The 27,282-nt window shown below is 26.6% G+C and overlaps 1 protein-coding gene across 2 annotated transcripts in view; it reads left to right on the forward strand.

Annotated features, from left to right (window-relative positions):
- The window catches only part of LOC107440028 (UBX domain-containing protein 1-B), a 26,509-nt gene extending 8,094 nt beyond the window's left edge, over positions 1–18,415 (forward strand). The window contains exons 3-11 of one of the 2 annotated variants that reach the window (XM_043043631.2): positions 2,930–2,985; positions 5,744–5,840; positions 7,998–8,129; positions 9,157–9,192; positions 11,495–11,614; positions 11,697–11,768; positions 13,586–13,739; positions 16,549–16,729; positions 17,950–18,061. In XM_043043631.2, the coding sequence (XP_042899565.1) occupies positions 2,930–2,985; positions 5,744–5,840; positions 7,998–8,129; positions 9,157–9,192; positions 11,495–11,614; positions 11,697–11,768; positions 13,586–13,739; positions 16,549–16,729; positions 17,950–17,993 (892 nt within the window). In that variant the 3' untranslated portion in view covers positions 17,994–18,061. Of the gene's footprint in view, positions 1–2,929; positions 2,986–5,743; positions 5,841–7,997; positions 8,130–9,156; positions 9,193–11,494; positions 11,615–11,696; positions 11,769–13,585; positions 13,740–16,548; positions 16,730–17,949 lie in introns of both variants that reach the window. The other variant, XM_043043632.2, reaches the window with a different exon arrangement.
- Positions 18,416–27,282: the final 8,867 nt, after the last annotated feature.

The following is a 27,282-nucleotide window of genomic DNA, read 5'->3' on the forward strand; positions in this document are numbered from 1 at the left end:
AAAAAACATCTTTTTGTAGCGATTCAGAAAACCGGAAAAATCAGTTATCCAGAATAGCGATGGTCCCGATCGTTCCGGATAACGGGTTCTGTACTGTATACTATATATTTTTTTAGTTGGGTTTAACAATAAAAAACATCTTTTTGTAGCGATTCAGAAAACCGGAAAAATCAGTTATCCAGAATAGCGATGGTCCCGATCGTTCCGGATAACGGGTTCTGTACTGTATACTATATATTTTTTTAGTTGGGTTTAACAATAAAAAACATCTTTTTGTAGCGATTCAGAAAACCGGAAAAATCAGTTATCCAGAATAGCGATGGTCCCGATCGTTCCGGATAATCGGTTCCCTACTGTATTTTAATTCTGTGAAAAAACAAAACTGCAATAGAAGATTTAAGCATTAAAAAATAATATTCAATTTTTGATTTTCAGAAATTTTGGAAATATAATACTTACGTGGCTGCATTGGCATTTAATAATGCAACTAAAATTACTATTTTTAAGATAAGGGTATTAAGGCGAATAATTTCGCCACAATATTAGCGAAGGCAACTATTTTGCATTCAGCTGCAAAAGAGGCAACATTTTTTCCCAATTAGTTACTAAAAGTAAATAAATTTTTTTTTCTCCCCCACTGTATGGATAATAATTGGTTTTTCTTTGATATATCCGTATGTGGGGTCATGATCAAGTGAGATTTTTTTTTATTTCATTTGACCAATTCATTTACTATGCATTTGAAGTGAGGCTAAAGCCGTGGACAGTAAGTAGCCAGGGCGAGCAATCTTCAGATCTGTTGCGTTTTTGACAATCGCATATTAATGTAAAATGTCTAAAATTAAATTTAGCATAATAATAAAGTATCGTTATATTTGCTTTGAATTTTTTGTCTTATCATTTAAACACAATGTATTTAATTCATATGTTTTCTGATGTGTGAGAAAGCAAAATTTTAAGAATTGTTTTTATGTATATTAAATTGCGTATTTATTGATAATGGCACTTCAAAATAGGTTATTTTTAATGCACTATGTCAAATTTGTAATTTTAATTAATATGTAAAATTTTATTCATAAAATAGAACATATTAAATATCTTTTTAGTTTCACTGTATTTTTATTCTTGTAATTTAATTTTATGCAAATTCAACTAACCATTTACTGGGCCTGCGCTAAGAACTTCAAACTACTAGCCAGTAAATTTGCTAAAAATCAAATTAAAGTGTTAGCGAAATTTCAAAAAATAATCTTAACAAATTTTTATGATTAATTTTCCCCCATAGAAATCTTTAAGTCAAAATGCAAATTTATTATAAATTTAACTATTTTAAAAATAAAAATTCAAATCAAGAGTCGTTTTACCCTCGGGGAGGAGTAAATGAACAAATGAATGGGAGAGAGGATCAAAAATATTAAAGTTTTATAGACTTTGATTAAAAGAAATAAAAATAGGTTAGGATTAATTTTTGATAACTTCTTACACTAGAGTAGTAATATATAGGTAAACCTGAAGCAACATTTGGTGTTTTTTTTTTAAATTCCGAGTATCTTGTAACTAAATATATTTCTTTTAAGTCGTTTATTTTTTAATAAAAAAAATTCTACTGTCTCACTTATTTTTTACTGAGAAAAAAAATATTGCGGTCGAAGATAAGTTATTTGAATAATTTAATTCTGTTTCATTTGTTTTTATACTAACAAAGGTTTTAAGCGAAATTTGGACTGGGTTTAACATGCCCATGACCACCAGAAGAGTGCAGGTGATTATACTATATCTATTATTAAAAAGTGGTCATCTATAAAGATAAAAACAAAGTTAAATTTTCTTATTTTAGCAACCGTTTTAATTTTTCAATTTTACAATAAGTTTATTTTAATGTCCAAATTTGTTATTGTCATAAACTCTTTTTTTTTTTCTGGAAAAATAGTTGGATGATTATATGCATCTAGCTACCATTTAGTCTGCTTTAATGACAGAAACTAGAATTTCATCACATAATATCACATGATTTGGCAATGGATATATTAATCAGTATTTTTTTTTTTCATGTTTACATAATCTCGTTGCTTACAATATCTGAACTTAGTATAATTCTAATTAGTTATACAACATATCTGACGGAGATCACTGTAATCGAATTAAAAGAAATACAAGATTCATTGAGAAAAATTCATATTTATGTGATTTTCAGGATATAGGTACTATTACAGGTATTGTCAGGATATAGGTATTTTTTGAAGTACTTTTTGCGTTTACATTTTAATTGGTAGTTTTATTAGTCACAATCAGGTACTAGGCAATTCTAATATTTTCACTTCTATTTTGAGCATATTTGGATGCTTGTCAATTTGTGTTTGGTCATTTTCTTATCCTAATACAGGAATTGATTATCAGCAATAAGATTAAAAGCTAGGATGTGATCATTAAAGTGTGAGAAAGCGTTTAGTTTTGAACATTAAAATAAGAAAAAGATTTCGGTAAAGGAATAAAGTAAAAAGATTAGTTGAAGTTTTTTATGTTACATATATATATATATATATATAACAAGAAGGATGGAATTTTTCCATTTTTTTTTTCACGATTATTACTGGATAAACTTTTGTAACTGTTTAAAAAAGCCACCTGCTGTAATTCAAAGCATGCTGCAATTAGCTCTGTGTCAGGAAATGCGTCTATTTTTTACTGAGGGTAAATATATCAGTAAGGAAAAATTTAGAATCTAGAACATAAAGATTTCCACTTTTACAACATAAATATTTGTCTATAATTTTAGATATATGCGAAATATGTTTCAACTGTTAATTTCCCATAATAGGCACAGTTTCTGTTGAATGTTTATAATTTTGAAAATATTTTGTTCTCTTATCTTAAATGTGTAGAAATATCTTTTACTAGTATTTACATTATACTGTTCAATATATTTTAGGTTGATAATTCATGCAGAAGAAATGGAGACAGAAGAAAGTGGTGCTGCCGCTGAAAGTAATTGCAATTATTTATGCTTGATCACAAGTTATTATTTTCAGAAATTTCTCAAATATTTGAAGAAAAAATTTTTATCATACAGAACATTTTAATCAATAATAATCTTTTTTTTACTCAAGGAGCCCAGAGCAGAGTTTTAAATATTCTAATTACTTGAGGATCATTATAATAAACCATTTTTATTAATCAAAAATGAAATTTAATTCTCATATTTTCAAATGCATGCATTTGAGCTTTTTTGTCAATGCAAATGCACTTTCTCTTGCTGTAAGAAAGTGCCCAAGGCCCACTCCAAACCAAACTTAGCCAAATCAAAACTGCAACCATTTTGCAAAAATATCAATTTGAACTCTGAAATGAGTGCAATAAGGTTCTCAAAAGTATTTAGAGAGTTACAGAATCTCTTTAAAAATACATTTTTAGATATATCCGTTAATTGCTATTTACTAATTTTCATTTTGAGTAATGAAAGGAGTGACCTCTGAACTAAAACAATTATTATAATGTATGTAGGATGCAATGCAAATGAAATTATTTAACATTAAAAATATTTTATTTTTTCTGTTGGTTACTTAAAATATTATAGACAAATTTGTAAACATCAAATTAATTTACATATGTGTTTCACGAAATATAATATGTGGTTTCAGTCTCTTGAATTTTGAACTTTAATGTTTGGTAAAATATTTTCGTTAAAAGTTTAATTTTTAGGATTCTTGCTTGATAACTATCTAAAGCCTTTTAAGAACTTTAAACTTATCTTTATGACTATCCCTGGTGTACCTAAACTATGTAAAATGTTTCTTGGATTTCATAAAACCTGTCTCTTTTAATCCCAGTTTTGTTAACACTGGAAAAATTAGTTGTGCTGAGGATGTGCCATAAAAATTTATCTAAAAGTATAAATTCCAATTATAAGCTTGCATTGAAAAAAATTTATTGTTTATGCTGTGTTCTGAAAGTACTCTTAAGTGCATAAAAGTTGGGGATCCCTGCTCTAATTTATTGTACCCAAAATTGCTTTATTAATTTAATTAAAACTACATTTACTAAGTGTAGTGTTGGCTTAAAATTTAATATCTTTCTGAACTTTTTATAATAGAAAGAAGCTTATATCAATGAGAATCCATTGCTACTATTAAATTTAGCAGTAGAAAAGGGCATTGAAAAAAACAGATTGTGAAAAAATTCAAAACTAATGTTGGCCTAAGTGGCTGGCATAGATATCATTTATAGGTCTGAAAAGCAGTAACTGAGGCTTTTTCAGCTCTTGAATTTTCTTTGAAAAAGCCTCACCATCAATAAAGATAAAATTAAATTCATTTAATTTTCACCTTCAAAGGTAAATTATAGCAACTACTAACAATTATGCCTTCAAAGAAGGTAATGAAATTTAAAAAATAGCAATAATTAATGATGTTTTTAATTAATGTTTTTAACTTTGTGTCATAATCATCCACGGACTAAGATTCTGGCATTAAAAAAACTAAAGGAAGAAAACCAACTAAATGGCTTGATGACATTGAAAAAACTTATAAATGAAAAACTAGAAAAATGACACCAGGCATAGAAGTTACTGAAAAGAAAACTAATTTATCACTTTCAACTCAAAATTTTAAAATTGCATTTTTTGACAAAATAAATGTTTCATTTATTGTTACTTTTATTTATTAAAGTATGTGTTTTGTTTATTTATTGTTAGGAATGTAGCCATTTTGCCTGTGGGTTATTGGCAAAGATGCCTAAAGATGGTTGTAAATGTGACTTTTATCGATCCCTGATTATACACATATTTTTTAAATATTTTTTTACGGAATGGATGCTCAAACTTGAATTTGTAAATGTTTGTATTTTTTAAGATTCCTGCGATATTATTAAATCTTAAAGTTATAATGCTAAATTTGTAATGTAAGCAAACTCATTTATTTTAATCTGGTACATATATTTACATTATTTGACAGTGACTTAGCATATAATCATTTCGAATAGAATGTAACTTTAGATTTGGTTCTAACTAGCATTACCTTCTAACTATTTAAACTAACATTATCTACTAATATGGGTTTTAAAACTATTATTTATTTTTGTTTTATTCATATACTTTTTATGTATTTATGATATGTGTAGTTAAATATCATATAAATTTTAATTTTGTTAAATTATATTTCTTTAGCGAAAAATCAAGCTTTGTTTGTGACAAAAAAATTTTTACAAATTTCTATGAAAGCCTGTATAATATTTCAGCATATTCTGAATGTGTCTGAACAATTTTTATTTTATATATATACTACATACTTGCCAACTTTTACGCTTTTCAAAATGATGTTTTCCTAGTGGTAAGATAAAGCTAATGAAATTTAGATTAAATGTTGGTGTTTCGTTAAAATTTAACCATCAATTAGAAACTCTATTAGAGAGCTAGCAAACCAATTATACATATGTTTAAATTATTCAAATATAACAGCCATCAAAATCATTTTAAACCATTTTTATTTAATGAAGAAGTAAATATGATTCTATGAATTTTGCACCACGCTAAATATGTATGTAAAATCTTCCAGGAAAACCGAAAGAGTTGGGAAATATGTATAGATTAAAGTTTGTTTGTTTTTTGTTTTTTTTTTACAAAAAACAATCCCCATGGAAGAAAAGCTCTTTTCTCTAATTTTTTTATATAAACAGAAATCTATATGAAAGGTTTTTCTTCATCTGTAATTGTATTAAAATTTATTTTTTCTTGTGTGAAATATTTTAGGTGAGAAAGCACCTGAAACTGAAACGGATGCTGCTGAAGAAACAATTGAATTAAATGAAGAATCAGTTCCTCAACCAAAATCGATCAAATGTGATGAGTATGTCTTTTGATGCATCTTCTTTGTTAATGAAATTTTAGAAATGTTTTTGTTTTATCTTAAGGAAATTTCTTGAAAGGAAACTGAAAATATTGTTATCCGTATCATAAAATCCATAACGTTTTTCTCAGAATTGCTTTTCAGAACCAATACATACTACTAAAAATAAAATCGTGGTCTTCAGATATCTCTTAACATTTTAAAATAAAACTTACAATTTTATTGCATACTACTCGGGCAAACCTAATAACACAAAATATATTTATTCTGAAAAAGCTAGTAAAATACTCTTCATTTTTGGATTTTGAGGGAGAGAGGGATTTTAATATTCGTGATAAAGTTGTAATATAAAAAATATTTTTCTCTAAAAGTAAAGAAAAATATTACTATGTTTTTATGATCACTTTTCTGTCTTTTTTGAGTAGAATCTTGCAACAGAAATTTTTACCAATTTCTAACTAGCTGTATGTTAGAACTCCATGTCTGATAGGAATGGAAGTTTCAATGTAATTATATGTAATTTCTCCAATTATAATTAATTAAGGTTCATTCCTGAATTATGTATAATTGCTTCCAGACTGTAAAATATATATGGTCAATCAATATTCTAGCTATCTATGGTGTCCAAGTTTCAATTTGAATTCAGAACCTGGTGTGAATACAAAACAAAAAAAATTGTTTCTTAACTGGTGCCAGCAAAATTTATCACTGTTCCATTGTCAATCAAAATTTTAACTAGTTTCCAATGTAAACAAATTAAGAACACAAAACTGAAAAAATTTAAAAATAATGAGTTTATATAAAAATTTAAGAACTTAGTTTTTCATGTAGAAAAAAACAACTTTTTTTTTTCCTTTTTTTTTTCGTCTGACTTAAAACGAAAATCATAAGCCACATAGTTTTTTGATGTAATAAGACCTTATGTTTTTCATTCTAGTCCTGAAAAAATGAAACAATTTTCTTCTTAATCTAATTTAAAAATGTCTAAATTAAAAATGTAGTTTTTAAAAAGTCAAAGACAGTCTGGTCATCATGTTTGAATAAATTTTTGAAAATCAAAATTATGTAATCAGTACTAGTAGTGGTACTTTATTTACGTCTTACTATAGCTGCATAATAGACTTTTGGCTATGGATAGGGAAACATTCCTAAAGATGATCTGAAAACATGGCATCACAATTTTGACCCTGTGCTAAGAGGATCCTGCCTTATACATATTTTATTTTTTTTGTAATTTGAGATTACCTATTTTTCCAATGTAAGAAAGATAATAAGATATTTCACATTTAAAATACTGTCATGACTGCAGTTATACACAAATCAACTGTTATATTCAACTTAGATAATTTTATAATTCAGCCAAGAAATTACAATTCTTTTTTCAAATTTTTGGTGAAAAAGTTAAACAGCAGGATAATTACATACTTAACAGTTTTATTATAATTATATACTTAACAGTTCAGTATAGATTTTCTATTAACATTAAAATCAATGATATTTAGTGAAAAGCCACAATCAAGGCGTTGGAGCAATTTAATTTTAGTTGAGTAGGTGAGGAGTTAAGCAAATGTTAAGTGTTCTGTTTAAACACAATGATATGAAAAAGAACAATTTTCTGCTTTGCATATTTGATTGCACTCAAGTTTAATTTAAATTTTTGACTTATGTATTACTACCATTTTTGTAGGCATTCTTTGAAATTTATTTCCTCAAAAAATAAGTTAAACATTTCTTTGTCAGTTGTAAATTACTGATTTCTTTTCAATTAAATGTTTCACTATTTTTTTCTTTAAAAAAACCTATAACTTTTATTTTGTCAATTTACATGTCAATTTGAAAAAAAATTGAAAATTAAAAATGTCTAAAATAATATTATGTAAAATGTTTGATATTTTGTACTCATTTTTATTAAAACAAAAAATCTGATAACCACATAAATTATAAAGTCCTAATCTAGATAGTCATTTTTGTTAAAATTATGATTATGAATAACAACGGTATATTTTGTACCAGAATTTATAATTCTTATTGTTACAGAGAAGCAATGTTATTGAGCACCTTTTTCCACAAATAAATTAATAATTATATGTAAAATTAATAAAGTAATTTTTCCTTGTAACAGTTAAACATTTTTTTAAAATTTTATTTTTATTTTAGGTGCAACAAAAAATTTCGCACTGATTCAGAAATTGAGTTTCATGCTGTTAAAACTGGTCATCAAAAATTTTCTCAGTCTGCTGAAGAAATTAAACCTTTATCTGAAGAAGAAAAGCGTGAACAAGTTAAAAAGTAATTTTCTCTTCCAGTTTTTCTAATTACTTTTGTTTAAAAAAATTATTTTTAATATTTCTAGTTATGTTTGGAACACTTTTTGAAGTGACCCGAGACAAATAACCTCATAATCTCATTTTGTGTATTGTCAAAACTCAAAGTTCAAATTTTAAAAATACTTCAGAAAATAAAATTAGGATTAATTGCAATGAACTAAATGAACACATGTTCTGGTATCTGGAGAATAAAATTCAATCTTTGAGGCATATTTAGAATATATCTTAAAAATTGCTTTGTGTAAACTCTCACTAACTTAATAAAAATTGCACTTATAAATTTTTGGCTTTTATCAGAGAATTATTATAAGGTGTAGTTAATTTTTAATGTAATTACACAAATAAAAATTGCAATAAAGCATTCCATATTTTAAAATTCTAAAATTCATTATTATTCCTTAAAATAAGCAAATGTAGCAGTAATCCAGAAAATATGGTCCAAATATTTTAGTGAGGTGAGCATTTATTATTATTTATTTATTTGCATTTGTGTTTAGTCACTTAAAACAAATGTACTTCTGACTAAAAAGACTTTAAACTTTAAAATAAATTATATTTTCTTAAACGTCATAGTTTTCAGTTACAAAATCTAAATACTTGAATAAAGTTGCTACTCTTATGCTTGTTATGAGTAATTTTACTTAAAGCTTAATGATTATCCATTTGAAAATCAACTTGAAATGGTGACCCAATTTCGATTTTCCTACATACCTGTGATTACAAGGATGTCGGATAATCATATAATTTATTTTCTTAATGATAGTACGTAGGTTACAGATCTGCATGCAAAGTTTTATTTATATGCAATAATAATATTTTGAGTTGCCATCTTCAAATAAAAAAAAAAGTATTTCAGTTTAGATTTATTTCATATTTTACTTGAGAATTATTGCAGTTAAATGCTTAAAGTATCCATTCTTAAAAGTATAAAATAACCTTTCTCATATTTAAATCGTTTGATTTTATAATCGCCCTATTCTTTTTTCTAGCATTCATCCAGAAATTTCTTTGCCAAAATCCGGCTTGTAAGTTTTTATAAATATGTCAATAATTAAGTCTAAAATAAGATTCTAATTAAGGCCCTTAAACAGCATGGTTAAGTTTTTAAAACTTGATTGAAGATTTAAAATAGGATGTTTAACGGATTATCTAATGGAATATATATTGTTATGGAAATTGGTCACATGAAAACTCAATGATATAAAGTAGAATTGAATTAAACAAAGGTACAGAAATGGGCATACTATAGTTTTAGTTCTGTAACAAGAAAATTTCTCAGTGTCTAAAGACAAATGACGGTAAGAAAATAATGAGACAAACCAGAGTTTGTGAATTTAAATCACAGTTTAAATCTTTTTTTAAATAGCTTGGATTTTTTTTTTAAATCACTGATTTAAATTTTAAAAAAACATTCTTTTCCAAGTATGTCACTAGTCATTATTTTTATGTAAACTTTAATGTAACCTAAATGTATTTATCATTGATATAAAGCAAAAACTGAGCCTATAAATTTACATAATTATATTACTACCCTGCCCCTCCTCTATAAATTATTTTTTATGGGGGTCAGTGAAGCTACTTTCAACCTCTTCCATGTATTCTATTTCAGTAGCATTAAAACTGTTTTTTACATTTGTTATCATACTATTACCAGAACTGCTCGCCACAAAATAATAATAAAAAACTTCATAACTTTTTTCCTACACGATAAAATGATAGGACATCTATTTTCTACGTTTTTTTATGCTCCTTTCATATTCCCTTGATTTTTTAATTTATGTGAATATGAAAATTAAGTATCTCAAACATCATCCATAGAATAGTGGAAGACACTTTTGAAATCGTAAATTTAATGAAGCAATAGAAGAGAAGTCAGTAAAGCAGTTGTTCCCTTCTCTTGCTGTGAAAGGTTTATTTTCTATACCGGTTTACTAGACTAAAAAATTAGAAATAAATTGGAAAAGGAACAAGCCAGAAAATTAATGTCATATACTTTAATTTTTCTAAAAAATGTTAAATGTATGACAGTGTTATCTGGAGTATTAGATTGTTTTTCTCTTGAAATTTTTATTACTCTTTGATCAATATTACAAGAGCATCTGTAAGCATCTTTTACACTGTTTTCAGAAGAAGTATTTCTTTTTTGTGTGAAATATATTTTTTTAGTTGTTTATTTTTATTCATTTCATTCTAATTTGTTATAAATTTGTATTACTTAAACTTGTGATAAATATTAAAATAATATAAATGTGTTTATTCTTGTAAATTGATCAATGGTTCTTTTTACCAAATAGTAATTTTATAAAGTGATATTTAAGCAATTTTATTATATGCAGATAAAATTAAGTATTTATCAGATATATATAAATATCAGAGAATATTTAAAATTTTTACTGAAATATTTTACTTGCATTTAACATTTTTTAAATTTATTCTTTATATTTATTACTTTAAATTTAAATTGTTTAAATATTTGTGTGTGAAAAACTCATTATTCTTAAAAAGTTGCTCGTTATCTAATAAAAATAACAAAACGTCCGATTTTAATTTTAAGAAAAAATCTTATTTTATAAAATTAGGATTTTTTCAAACTTACACGTAGAGTGGTTTAACCAGTAGGGGAAGAGGTATTAACTTGCACAAGATAATACAAAAAGGAAGATAGGGAACAGATGTGAAAAGGTTGGGAACCTCAGAATTCAAGGTATAGAAATTAAATTTGAATACATTTACAAATGAAAGGCGCTGATTTGTCTAAGTGAAGAACTGAGATTCGATTCTCAGGAGTGCCTTGAAATCCTTCCATCTTCAGTTCAATAAGTACTAGCTAGTCTAGAAAGTAAAGACAGCCTGTGTCAAATGCTGAAAACATTGCCACAATCATGTCGTTGGTCATGAAATTGAGGAGCCTTTACCTTTCGTGACCCCTTGGCCCACAACAAACTGATGCTCGAATGCTTTAATTTTGATTTCCAGGTGCAGGAAGGGATGGAATATTAGAAAGATCATTTGGAATTTTTTGAAAAAGGCTCAGTTTTATACCTACAAGCTTCTGTGTAATTTATTTTCATTTTTTTTTTTTGAAAATTATAATTAGATAAAAAATTTAATTCTGAGACAATCCAATCCAATGCATGGTTAACAAGGAGACAAAGCACATACTTCAGTCGTCCTGAGATAGGATTATAAAATATGTATGGAAAAATAGTGTTTATATTTTTTACTCTGGTTATAGAGTGTTGCATATTTGACTGAATTAGTTAAAGGATAGGTTATTCAGAAGTTTCTTATATATTCTTTAATATTAAGTAAATTGCTTTATTATAGGTTAGAAGTTTTGATTAAGCAACGGCGAGCAGAAAAAGCTGAGAAAGAGAAAAAAGAAGCTCTGGAGAAAGAAAAAACTAGAAGGAAGACAGGACAAGAAATAACTCATGTTAGACAAAAGTAATTGTAAATTTAATCATTTATATACTTTTTTTTTTTTTTTTTCAATTTTTATGTGTACTTTTATTAAACTATATTTTAGGATTCAAGAAGATGAAATGAAACGCTTAGCTGAATTAAAAAGACAAGAGAAATTAGAAGCAAAAATCGCTAGGTATATTTGTTCTTTTTTTTTTTATTTCAAAATTTTGGAAATTGTAATTTAGCTGTAACTTGTTCATTTCCTTTTGTTTAGTTGCAAAACTAATACAATTTTAAGATTAAAATTTAAAATGTCGATTGAACTCTGATCTTCTATTTTTACAAAGTTTAGTTTTAAGTTTAAAGAAAGATGAGAAGGACCTCTTGACTGTTTTATTCCCAATGTAAATATTAACTTCGAATATTATTGTCTGGAATAAGGTTCAATCAGTTCTGTCAACCTATGAGATCTGCTTGTTCATGTGTTAGAAAAAAAAAATCCTAGTCTCTATGCAAGTGGGAAAAGTGGTTTGTTATGATTTTGAGCAAGTTTAAAAGTAATATTTTTTCCGTAATATTATTAACAGTAACTTTTCTACACCACAAAAGGAAACAATTGTACACTGCATATTTAGCCTGCTTTTCTATTTGGTAACAGAACACTGAGATAAAAATTTTCTGTTTCCTACTGACAATTCCTACTATCCTACAAGTTTTCCCTTGCATGTTTTTTTTTTTTTATTGTATGAAATATTTTTTACCTGGAAAAAAATATTAACCTCCTTCATACAGCTGAAACTTGAAAAACACTCTAAAAATAGTGAATCATTTCATAGATCTGGGGAAAATATATACCTCTAGTGCAAAGTAAAATGTTTAATATCACTATCTTTATTTTTTAAGGATTTATATTTTGAAGAATAAATCTTTTTATATTCATTCGGTTTTTTACGTGCGTTTTAGTTTTTATCAACTTTAACCATAGATGAAAGTCTCCAGTCAAAAACCTAAAATATTGTATTAATGTATTAGAATGAATATTATTATTGATATTTTAAGCAGCATATTGCATATAGGTTTTAAGATCAAATATCAAATACGAATTCTAATAAATTTAATATATTTTGAAGATGTATTAAATCCTTTTACAAAAATATACTTTTAAAATAAACCAGAATATGCTATTTTAAAAGAACAGATGTTCAAATGATCTCTTTAGTTGTAAAATTATTTTAACAAAAGCATTCTCATAGAAAAATGAACTTTAAACTTTCTAATAAATATTTGTGCCATTATCCCTTTATATAAAAAGATAATATCCTTACATGAATTGAATGTTATTATTTTTAAAAGTTTTATTATGTAATTTGAAAAATCCACAAAAGAATTTTTATAAATTAAAAAACCAATACATGGGGAAACTAATATGAACTGGATTATTTAATAAGTTGGCAATGATGTGAGTTTCATTTTAAAAATTACAACGCACTTCATTATCTCTGTGGTGCTGAACTCAACAAGAATTGATTCTGGTTTTATTTTTTGAGATCCATTGAGGAAAATCTAGAAAACCGAACATTTAGCCTGCTGTCTTGACCAGACTATTGTATTTTCCAAAGCAAGGCTAGGTCTTTCCATTTAAAGTTTCTTGTGTACAATAGTATCTTCCAAAATATGTGAATCATGCACCATGGTGATGAGTGTTGAACATTGAAAATAATTATAGTATTAATAACATTGCAAATAATTAGTATTGATAAAGTTGCAAATAATATGTGTAACATTGCAAATAATTATGCATAGATAACATTGTAAATGCAAAACATTTCCTTTTTTTGGGGGGGGGGAGGTCACTTTGTCATTTGATTGCAAATGACTTGAATAAGATGATGGATTCGAAAGGTTAACAAGAATAAAAATATTTTCAAAGACAGTGGCATCCAAGAATTTTGGTTCAGATTTATTGGATATACTCTTTTTAAAATAATGATCAAAATAATATTTTTTTAGACAAAAAGTATTAGAACAAATCGAAAGAGACAAGCAGGCAAGGAGAGAGAAGTTTGGAATGCCTAACCCTAATACATCCACTCCAAGTGCTCCTTCTGCACCTGCTCCTGTTCCTGTTGCTCCTAGTATCTCATATGATGAATGCAAACTACAGGTTATTAAATATTCTCTTTCTATATGTTAATTTTATCATGAACATTTTATAAATTCCTTTAATTCATCAAATGTTGCGATACTTTCTCACAACTTCCTACATACCTAATGGGCTGTTCAAAAAGTTTTTTTTTTTTTTAATTCTTTTATGAAAAGGAACAACGATTTTTTTATTGTGATTAAAACTGTTAATGAATTAGGAAATCCAGTTCCTTTTAGTATCTTTTATGCAGTAGATGATTCCACACTCATAAAAGTTTTGGTTCTGTGCTGACAAAAAAAAGTTGTCCTCGTAATTTTTGCCCTCTTTATTTGATGTAAAAGTTTTATCATCAAAACTATTTTGTAAAGACCTAAACAAATATTGTAGACAGCCCATTTTTCATCCCCGGGGATGAGGCTCTTCAAAAATGGATACTTTTTCTTGACTTTTGAGTAGCAAATCACAAACATCAACGCAACTACTCAAATTTCTGTTCGTAAAAACGTAAGGAACCCTTATGTTGAGCTTTAAGATTAAGCTTGGGCATTTCAGATTATCGTAAACAGTCGAATTTAATAAATTTAATTTTTCGGTAATCTCGTGAATTGTTATTCCCTGGTTTACATCAATTGCAATTATACTTTTATCAGCTTCAACTTACATTCCAGAACGTGTTTAATCAAAATCGACTGATTGAAAATTTGTAAAATTGAAAAATTTCGACTCTACCATACTGTTTTTACATTTCAAAACGCGACAGGTAATTTTTTTCTTGCTTGAATAGCATTCCTATCTTACTGATTGTAAAAAAATAAAATAAGACACACGTAAACATATTTTAATACAAAAATTTAGTCTACTCTTTTGCCATGCAGCAGATTGTTCAGGCATTAGGGATAAAACTATGGTGAATGAGAGTCAAGGAATTCCTGTAAAGGCAGTTTTACAACCTGTTAATAATAATAATAAAAAAATTCGCATTAAAATGTCGTCCAAATTTAGAAAGAAATGGTAGTTAGTGGAAGAGATGTCAAGTAAGTATGGAGAATGATAAAGAAGTTTTTAATTATTTTTTATGTTCCTGGTGGGTTTCTTTTCTCCAGTTTTTAAATTTTGGCGGTCTACCAAATCTGTCATTCTTTTCTTTTATTTCATAGAATATATATAAATACAAAAATCTTTAGGAAATAAGTTCTTTTCTTATATAACTTATATTGCAGAGCAGTTTCTTTTAGTTAATACTATATATAAGTTATATTATATATTTAATTATAACAATTGAGTTATAGCTAATATATTGTAACAATATATAGCAAATATATTATATTATGACTAATATATTAATAATCATATTTACATTAATAATATTATATGCAAATTATGAATTAAGGCCTGTTTTTTTTTCTGAAATATAAATGATAACAGTGCATCCACTTAATGTCAGGTTTTAACTGGAAAAATGTATGATATCAACCAAAATTTCCTTCTAAGATAATATACTTAAACTTCTACTGGATTTAGACTTTTTTTTTTCTAATAATACTTATTATAGGATGAAGGAATTTGCAAATACTATCCCAAAAGGTTAAGAAAACACTGCTCTAAAAAAAAAACGTTGTGTTCAATTGAAATCAGAAACCATCGTAACCAAGGAAAAATAATTTTCCTTGGAGAAGAAGATACAAAGCAGGAGGAGACGTGCTACTGAAGGTGTCGGCAAAGAGAAATTTATTCTTTTTTAAGCCATCTCATTCAAAAATGGAAGTCAAATCAGTGCGATTTTCAGAGCCATCTATTTTGTGAATTCTACTCTAAACGTGACTGGATTAGATGCTTAAATGTAAATTTTACAATTATTCTGGAGACAAAATATATTAAAATATCGATTATGAAATAGTTGTATTAGAATTTTTAAAAATTTATATTCTCAATTTTCAAGGTATTTTTCCGAATTTTATTTATACAAATTTGTAAAGAAATTATTTTTCATTACAACCACTGAACAATGCCTGAAAGTGAAATGGTTTGGTAACAATCCATTTTGGGCAGGAGCCTCATCCCCAACTCGAATATGAAACATTAGGTACTCATTACATTAACATATGTTCCAAACTTTCCCTTTTTCCTCAGAAAAAGCCGAAACTGAATCATTAATTTACGCTTTCATTTTACAGTTACTATCAAGTTCAGGCTTGCATCGAACTCTAAGGTAACAAAGGAACTGGGTGATCAGTTAAAGCTAAATATATTTTTAAATTAGAGCTATTTGTTTTTTAAGGGATCAAAAAAATATTTTACTCTATATTTACAAATTTTTAGGTATTTAATTAAAACACTTCTCATGCCATAAATTGTAAATTCTTGTTTTACCTGATATTGCAATAAATACCAGTTTGGCACAACTATAAAGAGAAATTTTTATTGATTCAAGTGCTCCCAAAAAAAAAAATTTTTTTTATTGTGTTTCAAAAAACTTAAAAATAATTTTTTGCCATAATAATAATTAATCATGTTAAACATATATTAATATTAATTAGCATATATATGGTGTATGCATGTATTATGGTTGATATTTTATGTTGCAAGGTCTGCCCATTTATTTGAGTAATAATTTGTCGTACATTTGGTATTTGTGTATGTTGGACCGGCGAAATTTCTTACTCTTTTTCCAATCTTTAAGATTATATGCTGCTGTCAAATCCATTTAACCTTGTATACTTTTTTTTTATAATTATCTGTAACTTTTATAGAATTTTATTTTAAGTTTATCTTTTTATAAAAAATAAAAAAATTGTATTTATAACTAATGATATATTCATTTTTACAGATTCGACTAACTAACGGACAATGTTTGACCCAAACTTTTAAACCAAATGAAGAATTAGCTGCTGTCAGATTATATGTTGAGATGAACAGAACAGATGGCGATGGCCCATTTACACTCATGACTAATTTTCCTAAGAAAGTTTTCACTTCTAGTGATATGAACTGTCCTTTGAGTGAATTAGGTGAGTTTACTCAATTTTGAATTATCTTATCCAGTTTCAAAGTTTAGGAGACTCAAATAAATGTGTGACATGGTTAAAAACTATGTGAAATACAGATTCAAATATTTTTATGCAAAATAATTAACTTAGATATTTTTTTTTATTTTAAATAAAATGTTTGCTTTTCTGTTTTACAAATGTGTAAGAAATTTAAAAAGAGCTTTCTAGCATTTTATTTGAAAATATTAAACAATTTAGCATTTAATCTTACGCTTTCCTGTTAAAAACCATTTGAAGAAAACTTGATATTAAAATTTTTTGTAAACAAATTTTTAATTTAGATATTTTTTTATTTAAAAAATGAATATGTGCTTTTTCATTTTTGAAAAATCTATAAATAATTTAGAAGCGAAATTTTAAACTCAAATACATATAACTTGATTTCTTGATATAGTAATGTGATTTTACAATTCCAGTTGAAACATCAACTGTGACATTGAGTGTTTTTCAAATTACTCCTGGTAATCAGATCTTGTCTATTTAACAAATTTTTTGCTGAAAAAATATAACATCTTAAAAATGACTTAGTAAGACCTAAGTACTTGTAATAGTAATACTAAGTACTTGCACTAGTAATACTACGTATTAATAATACTTAAACAATAGCCTTCTGAGATCTTAAGAAAAGAAAGAAACTAACATTTTTTGCATATAATTGAATCTCACCTCTTTCATTTTTTTCAATTCCTACTATTAGTTCTCACTCTCCCTATTTATATATCTTGTTCAAATTTTAAATCGTTAATAAAATACTTTTTATTCATCCACTCCAGCTCAAATAAAGTTTTTTCAAATAATAATTCTTTAAATTAAATTAATTAATTTTTCAATTCCTATTATTAGTTCATACTCATTCTAATTTGTATTTTATTTGTATTATAACAAATTAAATAAAATTTTACTTCATTGTTTCAAAAGTAAAATATAAATTTGAAACTAAAGCCTGTCCTTTTACATTCACAAGCATGCTTTTAATAATACCCTGTATTTTTGATTTAGTATACTACTTTGAGTTATCTAAGTTTTATCTGTAGTTTTTAAAAACTTATTTGATATGTCTCCTAATGTTTATTCAAAGTTTTAAAAAAAAAATAATAACTTAAAGGAAATTCTTGATATCATTAATTGCAAATAATATTTTTTTATAGTTTACTTAACTGTACTTTTTATGTTTTCTTTAGGTTTAGTGCCATCAGCTGTTATAATTGTGAGCAAGAACGTTTGATAGGTCTACATTCTCTTTAACTGTCTTGTAAAACTTATTCACAATTCATTACAATAATTTACTTTGTCTATTTTTTCTATTTATTTGTAGCACTTTTTACATTTTCTTTGGAATTTGTAAGGAGTCAACTTTTTACATTTCAACTCTGACTCAACTGGGAGATCAATTATATATATAAATATGTAAAAGTAATATAAGTATGAAATTTTTTTTAACAAATTTATAATATGCTGTGCCTTAAAAGAAGCATGCTTTCTTATTGTTTCAATATTTAAATTAATTCTTTTTGAATTGTGAAAGTTAATTTTTTAATGCTTTTTTAAAATTTGTAATTCTATTTCCCATTACTTTTTTTAAGATAACGAATAACTTTAAAAAAAAATTATGTACTTTCTGTTGATTAAAGTTGTTTAATTAACTTATTGTGTGATGTTTATTTGATTTCATTTTGAATAATTTACTTTCACACTTTTTAGTTTTCATTTTAAGTATTTGATCTAACGTTATGACATAATATGTGGTTAATTAATGTGAAATCCATATAAATATTTGCAGTCCCAATTTATTTTATGAATATTTGCTTAAAGGGAAGTTTTTGATACTACTAAAAACAACTTTTGATACTACTTGCAATATTACATAAAAAAAAAAAGTTTAATTATTATCAGATGTCATGTATGGGTTCCCAATACCTCTCAGACCTTGTTTTAGGAAGATAAGATATAATTTAAAAATATTACTTATCCTGTTAAATATAGTAATACTAAGTACAAAAAAGGTATCAGCAAAAAAAAGGGAAAAAATTATTCTTGATTAATGTTTTAGAAACATCTCTCTTCCATCTACTGCACAAATTAGTTATTCTTTTTTTTTTTTTAAAAAAAAAAAAAATTTAACAACTGATGAATACTTTGCACATTTATGCAAAATTCATTAAAATAAGAAAATACCTAGTTATAGTTTAGCAAGTGTAATAAAAAATCTGGAATTAAACTAGTTTTAACCATTAAGTTTTTTAATCCTATAAAAATGGGTATCAATAAGATTGTTTAACATTGAATCATTAGATCTCAATCAAGGTTGGGAAAAATGAAAAATCTGTTCTATTTACAAACTAAGGCTAACAACGTTAAAGAGCACAAAAATATTTATAAAATACAGACAGCCGTTTCGGATATTCAAAGGGCAACCTTCATCAGTGCAACAGAAAGAAATGGGAGAAAAACAGGTTATTTACCTTGTTTTTCTCTCATTTCTTTCTGTTGCACTTATGAAGGTTGTCCTTTGAGCATCGAAACAGCTGTCTGTATTTTATAAATATTTGTGTACTCTTTAACGTTGTTTGCCTTAGTTTATATTTTAGCACAAAGGTTGCCAACTTGTGTATTCCTATTCTATTTATTGATTATTTTTGTTTGAACCAGGTTTTTTCTGTTTTGAACTACTTTTTTGTCTTTTTTTATTTAAATAAAACTAATTAAGCTATTGTAAAGTATATTCAGGAAAACTTCTTTAACTTTTAATTAATATCATCACTAAAGAAATGAAAATGTATATCATGTTCATGTTAGCACGTCCTTCCATTACGTGGCAGCGTGACAAAAAACATCAACTAAATATGAATATGTGTATGCATTCTGTGCATATACTTATGCTTATATATTAAAAATGTGAAAGACTGAAGAAAAATTTTAATCAAGAACTAAATTCAAAATTTACCTTAGTAGATTCTATTTAATGGTCTATGGATAGTATTTTGCTTTGAAGAATGGCTTTCAGTAAATGGAGAAGAACTTGCTGATTAAACAAAAATTTTAAATGCATGTGATTGCAATTTTTTCTATAGGGTTTCTTGGTATTAGAGTTTATTGTCCTCTTAAATATTCGTTCTTTTTATGGGTATTATACATATTACAATGGTTAAGTCTGATTAATCAGTGTTTGTACCGTTCTTGACTTACTCAAATTAGCAGAAATCTTCTATATTGGTTCATCAGAAAGATTTGCCAATTATTGTTTTATAATAAAGAGCCAAATTTTGACATTTTTAGCGAGTTATATTTCTTTATTGAAGAGTTAGTCCTTTATAGACTAGTGTTATTTCAACTTTTTCTATATTTAGAATGATATCGAGAAAAAAACAAAATGTCATGAAGAGAATAAAATTGAAAAGGCAAGAAAAAAGAAAAAAATAGCAACTCATTCATTTTATTTACTGATTATTACTGTTATATTTAGTTAAATTTAAGTTTATGATAAAATATATAAGCATTAAAAACTTATTTGACTGTTGATATTCGGTACAAATTTAAATTTAACCTTCGAAATTTAATTCATGTTTAACTCTAGGCTCCTTCCTTACAACACAAAAAGTAATTTTCATATTTTGTAAGCTGTTTGAAAAGCTTTTTTTTAAAGGTTATTTTCCTTTTGATTCTCTAAATATCAATTTTCATAAGCATGTTAAATTTATAACTTCACATTTATAATAATTAATACATGTGTTTGCTGTAAACATGACGTTTATTAGCTTACATTATTATTTATAAGTTGTGTTAAGTTTAATCTGCAAAAAAATTTTAAACATTAAATTTTTAAAAAAAATTATATTTTTTGTAAAAAATGTTAATTGTGCCTTTAGCAGATGTTAGCTTTCAGACAATGTCTCTGTCTTCTCTAGAGTACAGTCTTGACTAATTTTTATGCTAAAACTTACTAAAATGTTGAGGCTGATAGCACTTTGCCTCTTAAATACACATTAGCAAAAAGATCTACATTAAGATTTCTAGGGGTTTCGTGTAAAAAAAAATTTTAAAATCTAATTTTTCGTCTCACAATTAGTGTATTTATTCGTATTAAAAATTTTTAAAGCTAATGTAAGAGTAAAAAATATAAATATTAAAATGTGTAAAGATTCTTTCCACAAACTTCACCTTGCATAATTATTAATTTTAAAATAATGTATAGTTTATGTTCAATTTCTGGCTGCAATGTTTTTTTTTCCTGATGCTTTTATTTTTTCAGAACTGTTTTTCTTGCACTTTTTTCCATTTATCTGTGAGAGCACCTATTCTCAAACATGACGGAGACTATATTTTAAAAGTTTATATTTATTTAATACCTCTCGACAGAACAATTTCTATTGTTGTTCACAAAATCCAAAATAAAAAAATACAGGGAACAAAAGAATTGGTTATATAAATGGGTGCAATAAAATATTTCAAAATCCATGGGTCTCTTTTTTTTTCTCCCTCTTCATTATGTTTGGGAAAATCATTTTCTTCTCCCCTATTAAGATTGTTTACGTCGTCAATGCTGGTATTACCTTCCAATTCCTTAAAAACTGATACTAAGGAGTTAAATTCTTTTACCAGAATTGAATAGTTTCACCCGCTATGTATGCAAAATGTATAAATACCTTCTTTGAAAGGAGACTTGTTAACAATACAACTGTAAAAAAAAAGGATTTGTTGCTTAAAAACTTAGATTTCTTTGAAAACTCCAATATCTTTTTAATTATATTAAAGAGGTAATAAAATGATCAAAAATAATACTCTTATCCTGTGAATTTTGAGTTTAAAATTTTAACTTCGCTAAGAAGAATCTCATCAAAAGAAAATCCAAAAAGTATCCCCCACCTAAAAAGATTTTGAAATCTAATCGACCACCAAAATATATATATATATGTGTGTGTTCTTTTCAAATTAAACCACTGGTAGTAAATGTGCTGCTCTTAGTTGTTATTTTATGTTTTTGTAAATTAGTCCTCCAGCAAAAAAGAATTTATAAATTATGTCCTACCCCAAATATTAAAAAAATGTCTCATTACTTAATCAGAAATGTTTCTTAATTTGAAATTACAGCTCTAACACTATAAAATTGTATAAAATATTTAAGAAAGAAAAGCATCCCCTCGTGTATAACTGTGAGAATGTGCCCTCAGATAACTCCTGAGTACCAGGAGCGCTTCTCGAGGCCCTTGGGTCAGAATTTTTGGTCAGAGCCCTTTCTTAATTTACACTTTCTGTACTCCATCCATAAGTTTGTACATCCATAAGTTTAACACATGGCAAAATATCAAATTTTAAAAAAAGTTATACATTTCAAACTCGATTTCTCAGGAAATATTAAAATGATTTCGCACAAAATTTGTATCTTTCCATTTGGAATTAGATACTTTAAAATGATGCAAAAAACTATGCTTTACAATTCATATTTGTTTCGAATATTATTAAATAAAAAATAATAAATATTTACTATAGGTTATTTTTTGCTTAGAATTATATTTGGCTAAATGAATTTTATAACTCTGTGCAAAAAAGTTTAAATTCCTTTTTAAAAAAAAACTCTCGAGCTATGGCGAAATACACAAAAAATAAAATTAACATTTGGGGGTCCAAACTTTTAACCTATCTCCTGATCAAACTGTTAGGACCATATTTCTCAGATTACGGCTTTTGTTATACAGTAGAGAACCGATTATCCGGAACGAGCGGGACTATCGCTATTCCGGATAACTGATTTTTCCGGTTTTCTGAATCGCTACAAAAAGCCGTTTTTTTAGTGTTAAACCCAACTAAAAAAAAAATATTTGGAAATAATCTTAAAAATAAGAAAAAACGATGAGGTAATACACTAATGATTATTTCTGAAATGATGGTAAGGTAAACATCTTTCAAAAAAGAAAGAAAAATCCTAAAATCCTATGAGGAAAAAAATTTTTTTTTTAAAATTGCGGGAAAATTTATCGAATTTCGTTCCGGTTTTTTGGTTTTCCGGTTTTCTGAATTCCGGATAACGGGTTCTGTACTGTANTGTGCTGCTCTTAGTTGTTATTTTATGTATTTGTAAATTAGTCCTCCAGCAAATATCATAAATTATGTTCTACCACAAATATTAAAAAAATGTCTCATTACTGAATCGAAAATGTTCCTTAATTTGAAATTACAGATCTAACACTATAAAATATTTAAAAATGAAAAGCATCCCCTCACGTGTAACTGTGAGAATTTGCCCTCAGGGCATTCCTAAGTGCCAGTGCCGTAACTTTGCCTCTTGGGGCCCTTTCTTATTTTAAACTTTCTTTACTCCATCTCTAACCGTCATTTTAGTTATTTATGTATCATGTTATCAAATATATTTATTAAAACAAGTTACCTGTTCACATATGAATGAGATTACAGAATATTGTAAGTTTAACACATGGCAAAATACAAAATTTGAGCGAAATCAGTTAATCCTGAGAAATCAAATTTTAAAAAAAGTTATACATTTCAAACTCGATTTCTCAGGAAATATTAAAATGATTTCGCACAAAATTTGTATCGTTCCATTTGGAATTAGATACTTTAAAATGATGCAAAAAACTGTATGCTTTACAATTCATATTTGTTTCGAATATTATTAGATAAAAAATAATAAATATTTACTACAGGTTATTTTTTGCTTGGAAATCTATTTGGATAAATGAATTTTATAACTAAGTGCAAAAAAGTTTCAATTCCTTTTTAAAAAAACTCTCGAGCTATGGCAAAATACACAAAAAATAAAATTAACATTTAAGGGTCCAAACTTATAACCTCTCTCCTGACCAAACTGTTAGGACCATATTTCTCAGATTACGGCTAACCCTCACGTATAACTGTATTATGGGTGTAGAAAATTGAATCCATTTGAAAAAAGTTATGTGTATTCTTAGAAAGTCAGTTTTATGTATAGTCTACGACATGTCTCGGTGGAAGTTGGACTAAAAAAAGCTACTCATGTTTTCTACTACTCCCCACCCTCCTATTCTCTAAATATAATGCTAATCATAAAATACCAATTTTAGAAAACCTCTTGAATCCGGTTATTATATTGTTTGTATCGGTTCCGGTTCTATATCGTAATTTAAGGTCTTTTCGAGACAAACCATTAGAAATGAAAATTATTTATTAAATTTTAACTCTCTAAAAATTTTAACTCTCGTTTGGGAAATTATAGATTTTTTTTATAGGCACATATGCTCACATTTTAAAAAGTCACAATCGAAGAAGTATCCAGAAATTTTTTCTTTAGATACATCGCTTAAAAAAATAAAATTGCCGCACTCCAAGGGGGTGCAGGGCCTTAAAAAATATAGTTATATTTTGAAAAGAATTCATTCTTGAATATTTTACTTATTGATATTTCTGATCAGACAGAAATAACTTTGAACAAAACATTTCAATGAATATCTTTTAACATTGGTTACAGTAAATATCATCTTCATGATTAAAAAAATATAAATCTCACAACTGAAGAAAAAAAGTTGAAAGTTAAATAAAATTAAAGCAATCTTAAATCAAATGTTTTTCTCTTCTTGTTCTGGTTTAATTTTTCTGGTTTTAAATCGAAATTGCCTTGTTTAAAACGGAAAATAAAAGTTATTTAATTAAACATTTTGTAAAAATGATAAATTATAATTCTGATCTAATGGTCGGATAAATTCTTATCCTCCATCAGCAGTATTTAAAGTTTCAGTATTATAATTTTCAAAAATGTATACCTTAAACTCAGAAAAATAATGTATATGAAAAGTTCTCGAAAAGTTAAATTTGCATAAATAATTACTTTGATTATCGTATAAGATTTTGATTAGAAAAAAAAAACTACATAAATTGCACTTGACACTACTCCCTTCCTCAATTGTTACGGAAACAAATTGCCCCATTCTTGAAAATGTGTTGCTTTTTTTAATTAAAGCAGCTTTTATTACTAATAATAAAATTTTATAGAATTTTTTATTGAAACTTTTATATTAAAAATATTTTTTGTTATATTAATTGTTTAAAGTATAAAAGTTGAGTTTAATTTTTTGTATTAGAATAAAAATTACCTTTTTTTTATATAAATTATTGTTGGTGTATTAATGATATTTTATATGGTTTATTTCCAATAAGAGGGAATAAATATGTGTCAGATTTGGTGTTTCAGCTGCGCTCTATATAATATCGTTATCCAATAAGATAATAATAAAGTAGTAAATTTAAATGAAGATTAATTGCATTCTCAACCCAATCATATTATTTTCCTGCTTTTTTAATTAACAGTTTTTCTTTTGCTTTTTTTTTCTTTTTTAAGTTTATAAAACTACAACATATACCATTTTTTGTCAATGAATGCAAAGGATTTAAATTAGTTTAATTTCAGTAAAATAAGGATAGTAATGCTGATCTTAAAGAATCGATGTAAGAAAGTCTCTCGTATAATTAGAAAGAATAATGGAAACAACGAAATAAGATGTTTTTTTTGTTTCAAAGAACTTTATTTTTTATTGGCTGAAAAACCGTGATTTATTTGAACTAAAATACTTTAAGCGATGACATTTTTTCAGTTATTCTCAATGAAGCAATGTTTATAGCTTTTTTATTAAATTAAATGCGATTTTGTATTAAATGTGATTTTTTTTAAATTAATGTTGAAACAATTCTAACTGCACATCAATACAGAATTTTAAATTATTTAATACAAACATTTGCTTAACTCCTTACCTTAGAAATGAATCTATTTTACAGTGTGTTTTTTTTTTGTTATCCGACGAAAAATTTCATTAAGAATGGGAATTATTGATGGCAAGATTATGTTAAATGACAATTGCAAATAATTTTTATTAGTTTAAATTTAATATAAATTTTTTATTTCAAATATTGAACAAAGCAAAAGTTAACGAAAAATTTATATTTGAATAAAAAATAGTTTATTTAAATGATGCAATTAAATGAGATAAAAGAATTGAAATTCAACTGAGTGTGATTATTAGAACGTTGGTCTCAGAAAAAGTCTCTTAACAAAATGATCAAAGCGAATGTCATCCCCTTAGATCTCAAGCTTACACCTGTTTTCCTGGAACATTCAGATAGTTGCTCATTTAAAACAATTTATGAATAGATTGTTCTGCGAATAAATGTCATTTTATAAAAGGATAATAGAGCCCAGGGCCATAAAAGTGATAAAAGTAATCTAATGAAGCAATAGGACATTTTCCCATAGTATAAAATGTTTTTTTTTTTTGCTGAGTCGGATAATTGTGTGTTGTCTCTTAGGGTGGTATAAAGAAAAGTGTTGAAAGTCAAAGGATACTTTAAAATATATGTATTTGTCTGTGAAGGATGCATTTTATTGCTCTATCCAGGGAAGGGTAAAAGAGTGGCAATTATTTTAGTTTTCTTAACACTTGTTTCATTTTTTATGCTGTGCCCTTTTTTTGGTATATTTTGGTTTTTAAAAAAAGGTTGTTTTTTTTAAATATATTTTAAGTGATTATATCTAGAAAAGAAAAGAAAATTAAACAAAACATAAAAGCCGGTGTTACCTGGTTGGCAGGGCACTGGGCCCAGGTCCAAGAGTTTGTAGGTTCGATCCCCGCCTGCCGAAGACTTCCCGTGTAGTAAATGGTGATTGATGCTCGTTAAATCTGTCGAGTCACAAAGTCCTCAATGTTCCAATAACAAATCAATAAGTCTGGGGGTACTGATCCAGGAGTTTCCTTGTCTTCTTGGTTGGTTTAAAATTACAAGGCTACAGAGTTGAACATTAGTAGTCGTAAACCCAAAATTGGATCAGCTGTTCAACGACGGATATAAAAATAAAAAAAAGTATTTGTGTAAAGGGAAAAAAATTTCTTTTCGGAAAACAGCAGAAAAAGTTGGATAGAAAGTAGGGGGAGAACATTTTTTGCCCCCTCACTTTAATTTAAGAGGAAAATAAAACTTTATATTTGGAAAATATCTTCAAAATTGAAAAAAAGTAGTACTTTTTTTCCTTAAAATTACCAATGTTACTTACGTGAATGTTTCAATTTCAAAAGATGCGAAGCTGGATTTTTCGCCCTTCACTTTATTTTACAAGAAAAATAAAGTTTTCTGAATAAAATGACTTTGAAGTTGAGAAATAGGACTTTTTTCCTAAAATTACCAATTTTACTTGATTTTATTTTCGTAAATTTCTGAAGATGTGAAGCAGATTTTCTGCCACTCATTTTAATTAATTTTAGAGTAAAATAAAGTTTTTTATTTCGATAATAGCATCGAAATTCGCGATCGCAACGCTCGAGTACGCCGTCTAGCGGGAGCCTGTAAATATCGGACATTAATTTATCACGTTTTCATTTAGTTCCATCAAAGTCATTGACTGAATCAGACGCCATTTTTTAGCAGCAAATAAGAAACAAAATTTCCCTAAGGAAAAGGCCGAAGAACTTGAAAAAAATCTCCAGAATATTAGTAAATCTTTCAGGAACAGAACACGCCAAACATTTGAAGAAAAATTC

This window comes from Parasteatoda tepidariorum, chromosome 7 (genome assembly GCF_043381705.1).
Source record: "Parasteatoda tepidariorum isolate YZ-2023 chromosome 7, CAS_Ptep_4.0, whole genome shotgun sequence".
NCBI classification, from domain to species: Eukaryota; Metazoa; Arthropoda; class Arachnida; order Araneae; family Theridiidae; genus Parasteatoda; species Parasteatoda tepidariorum.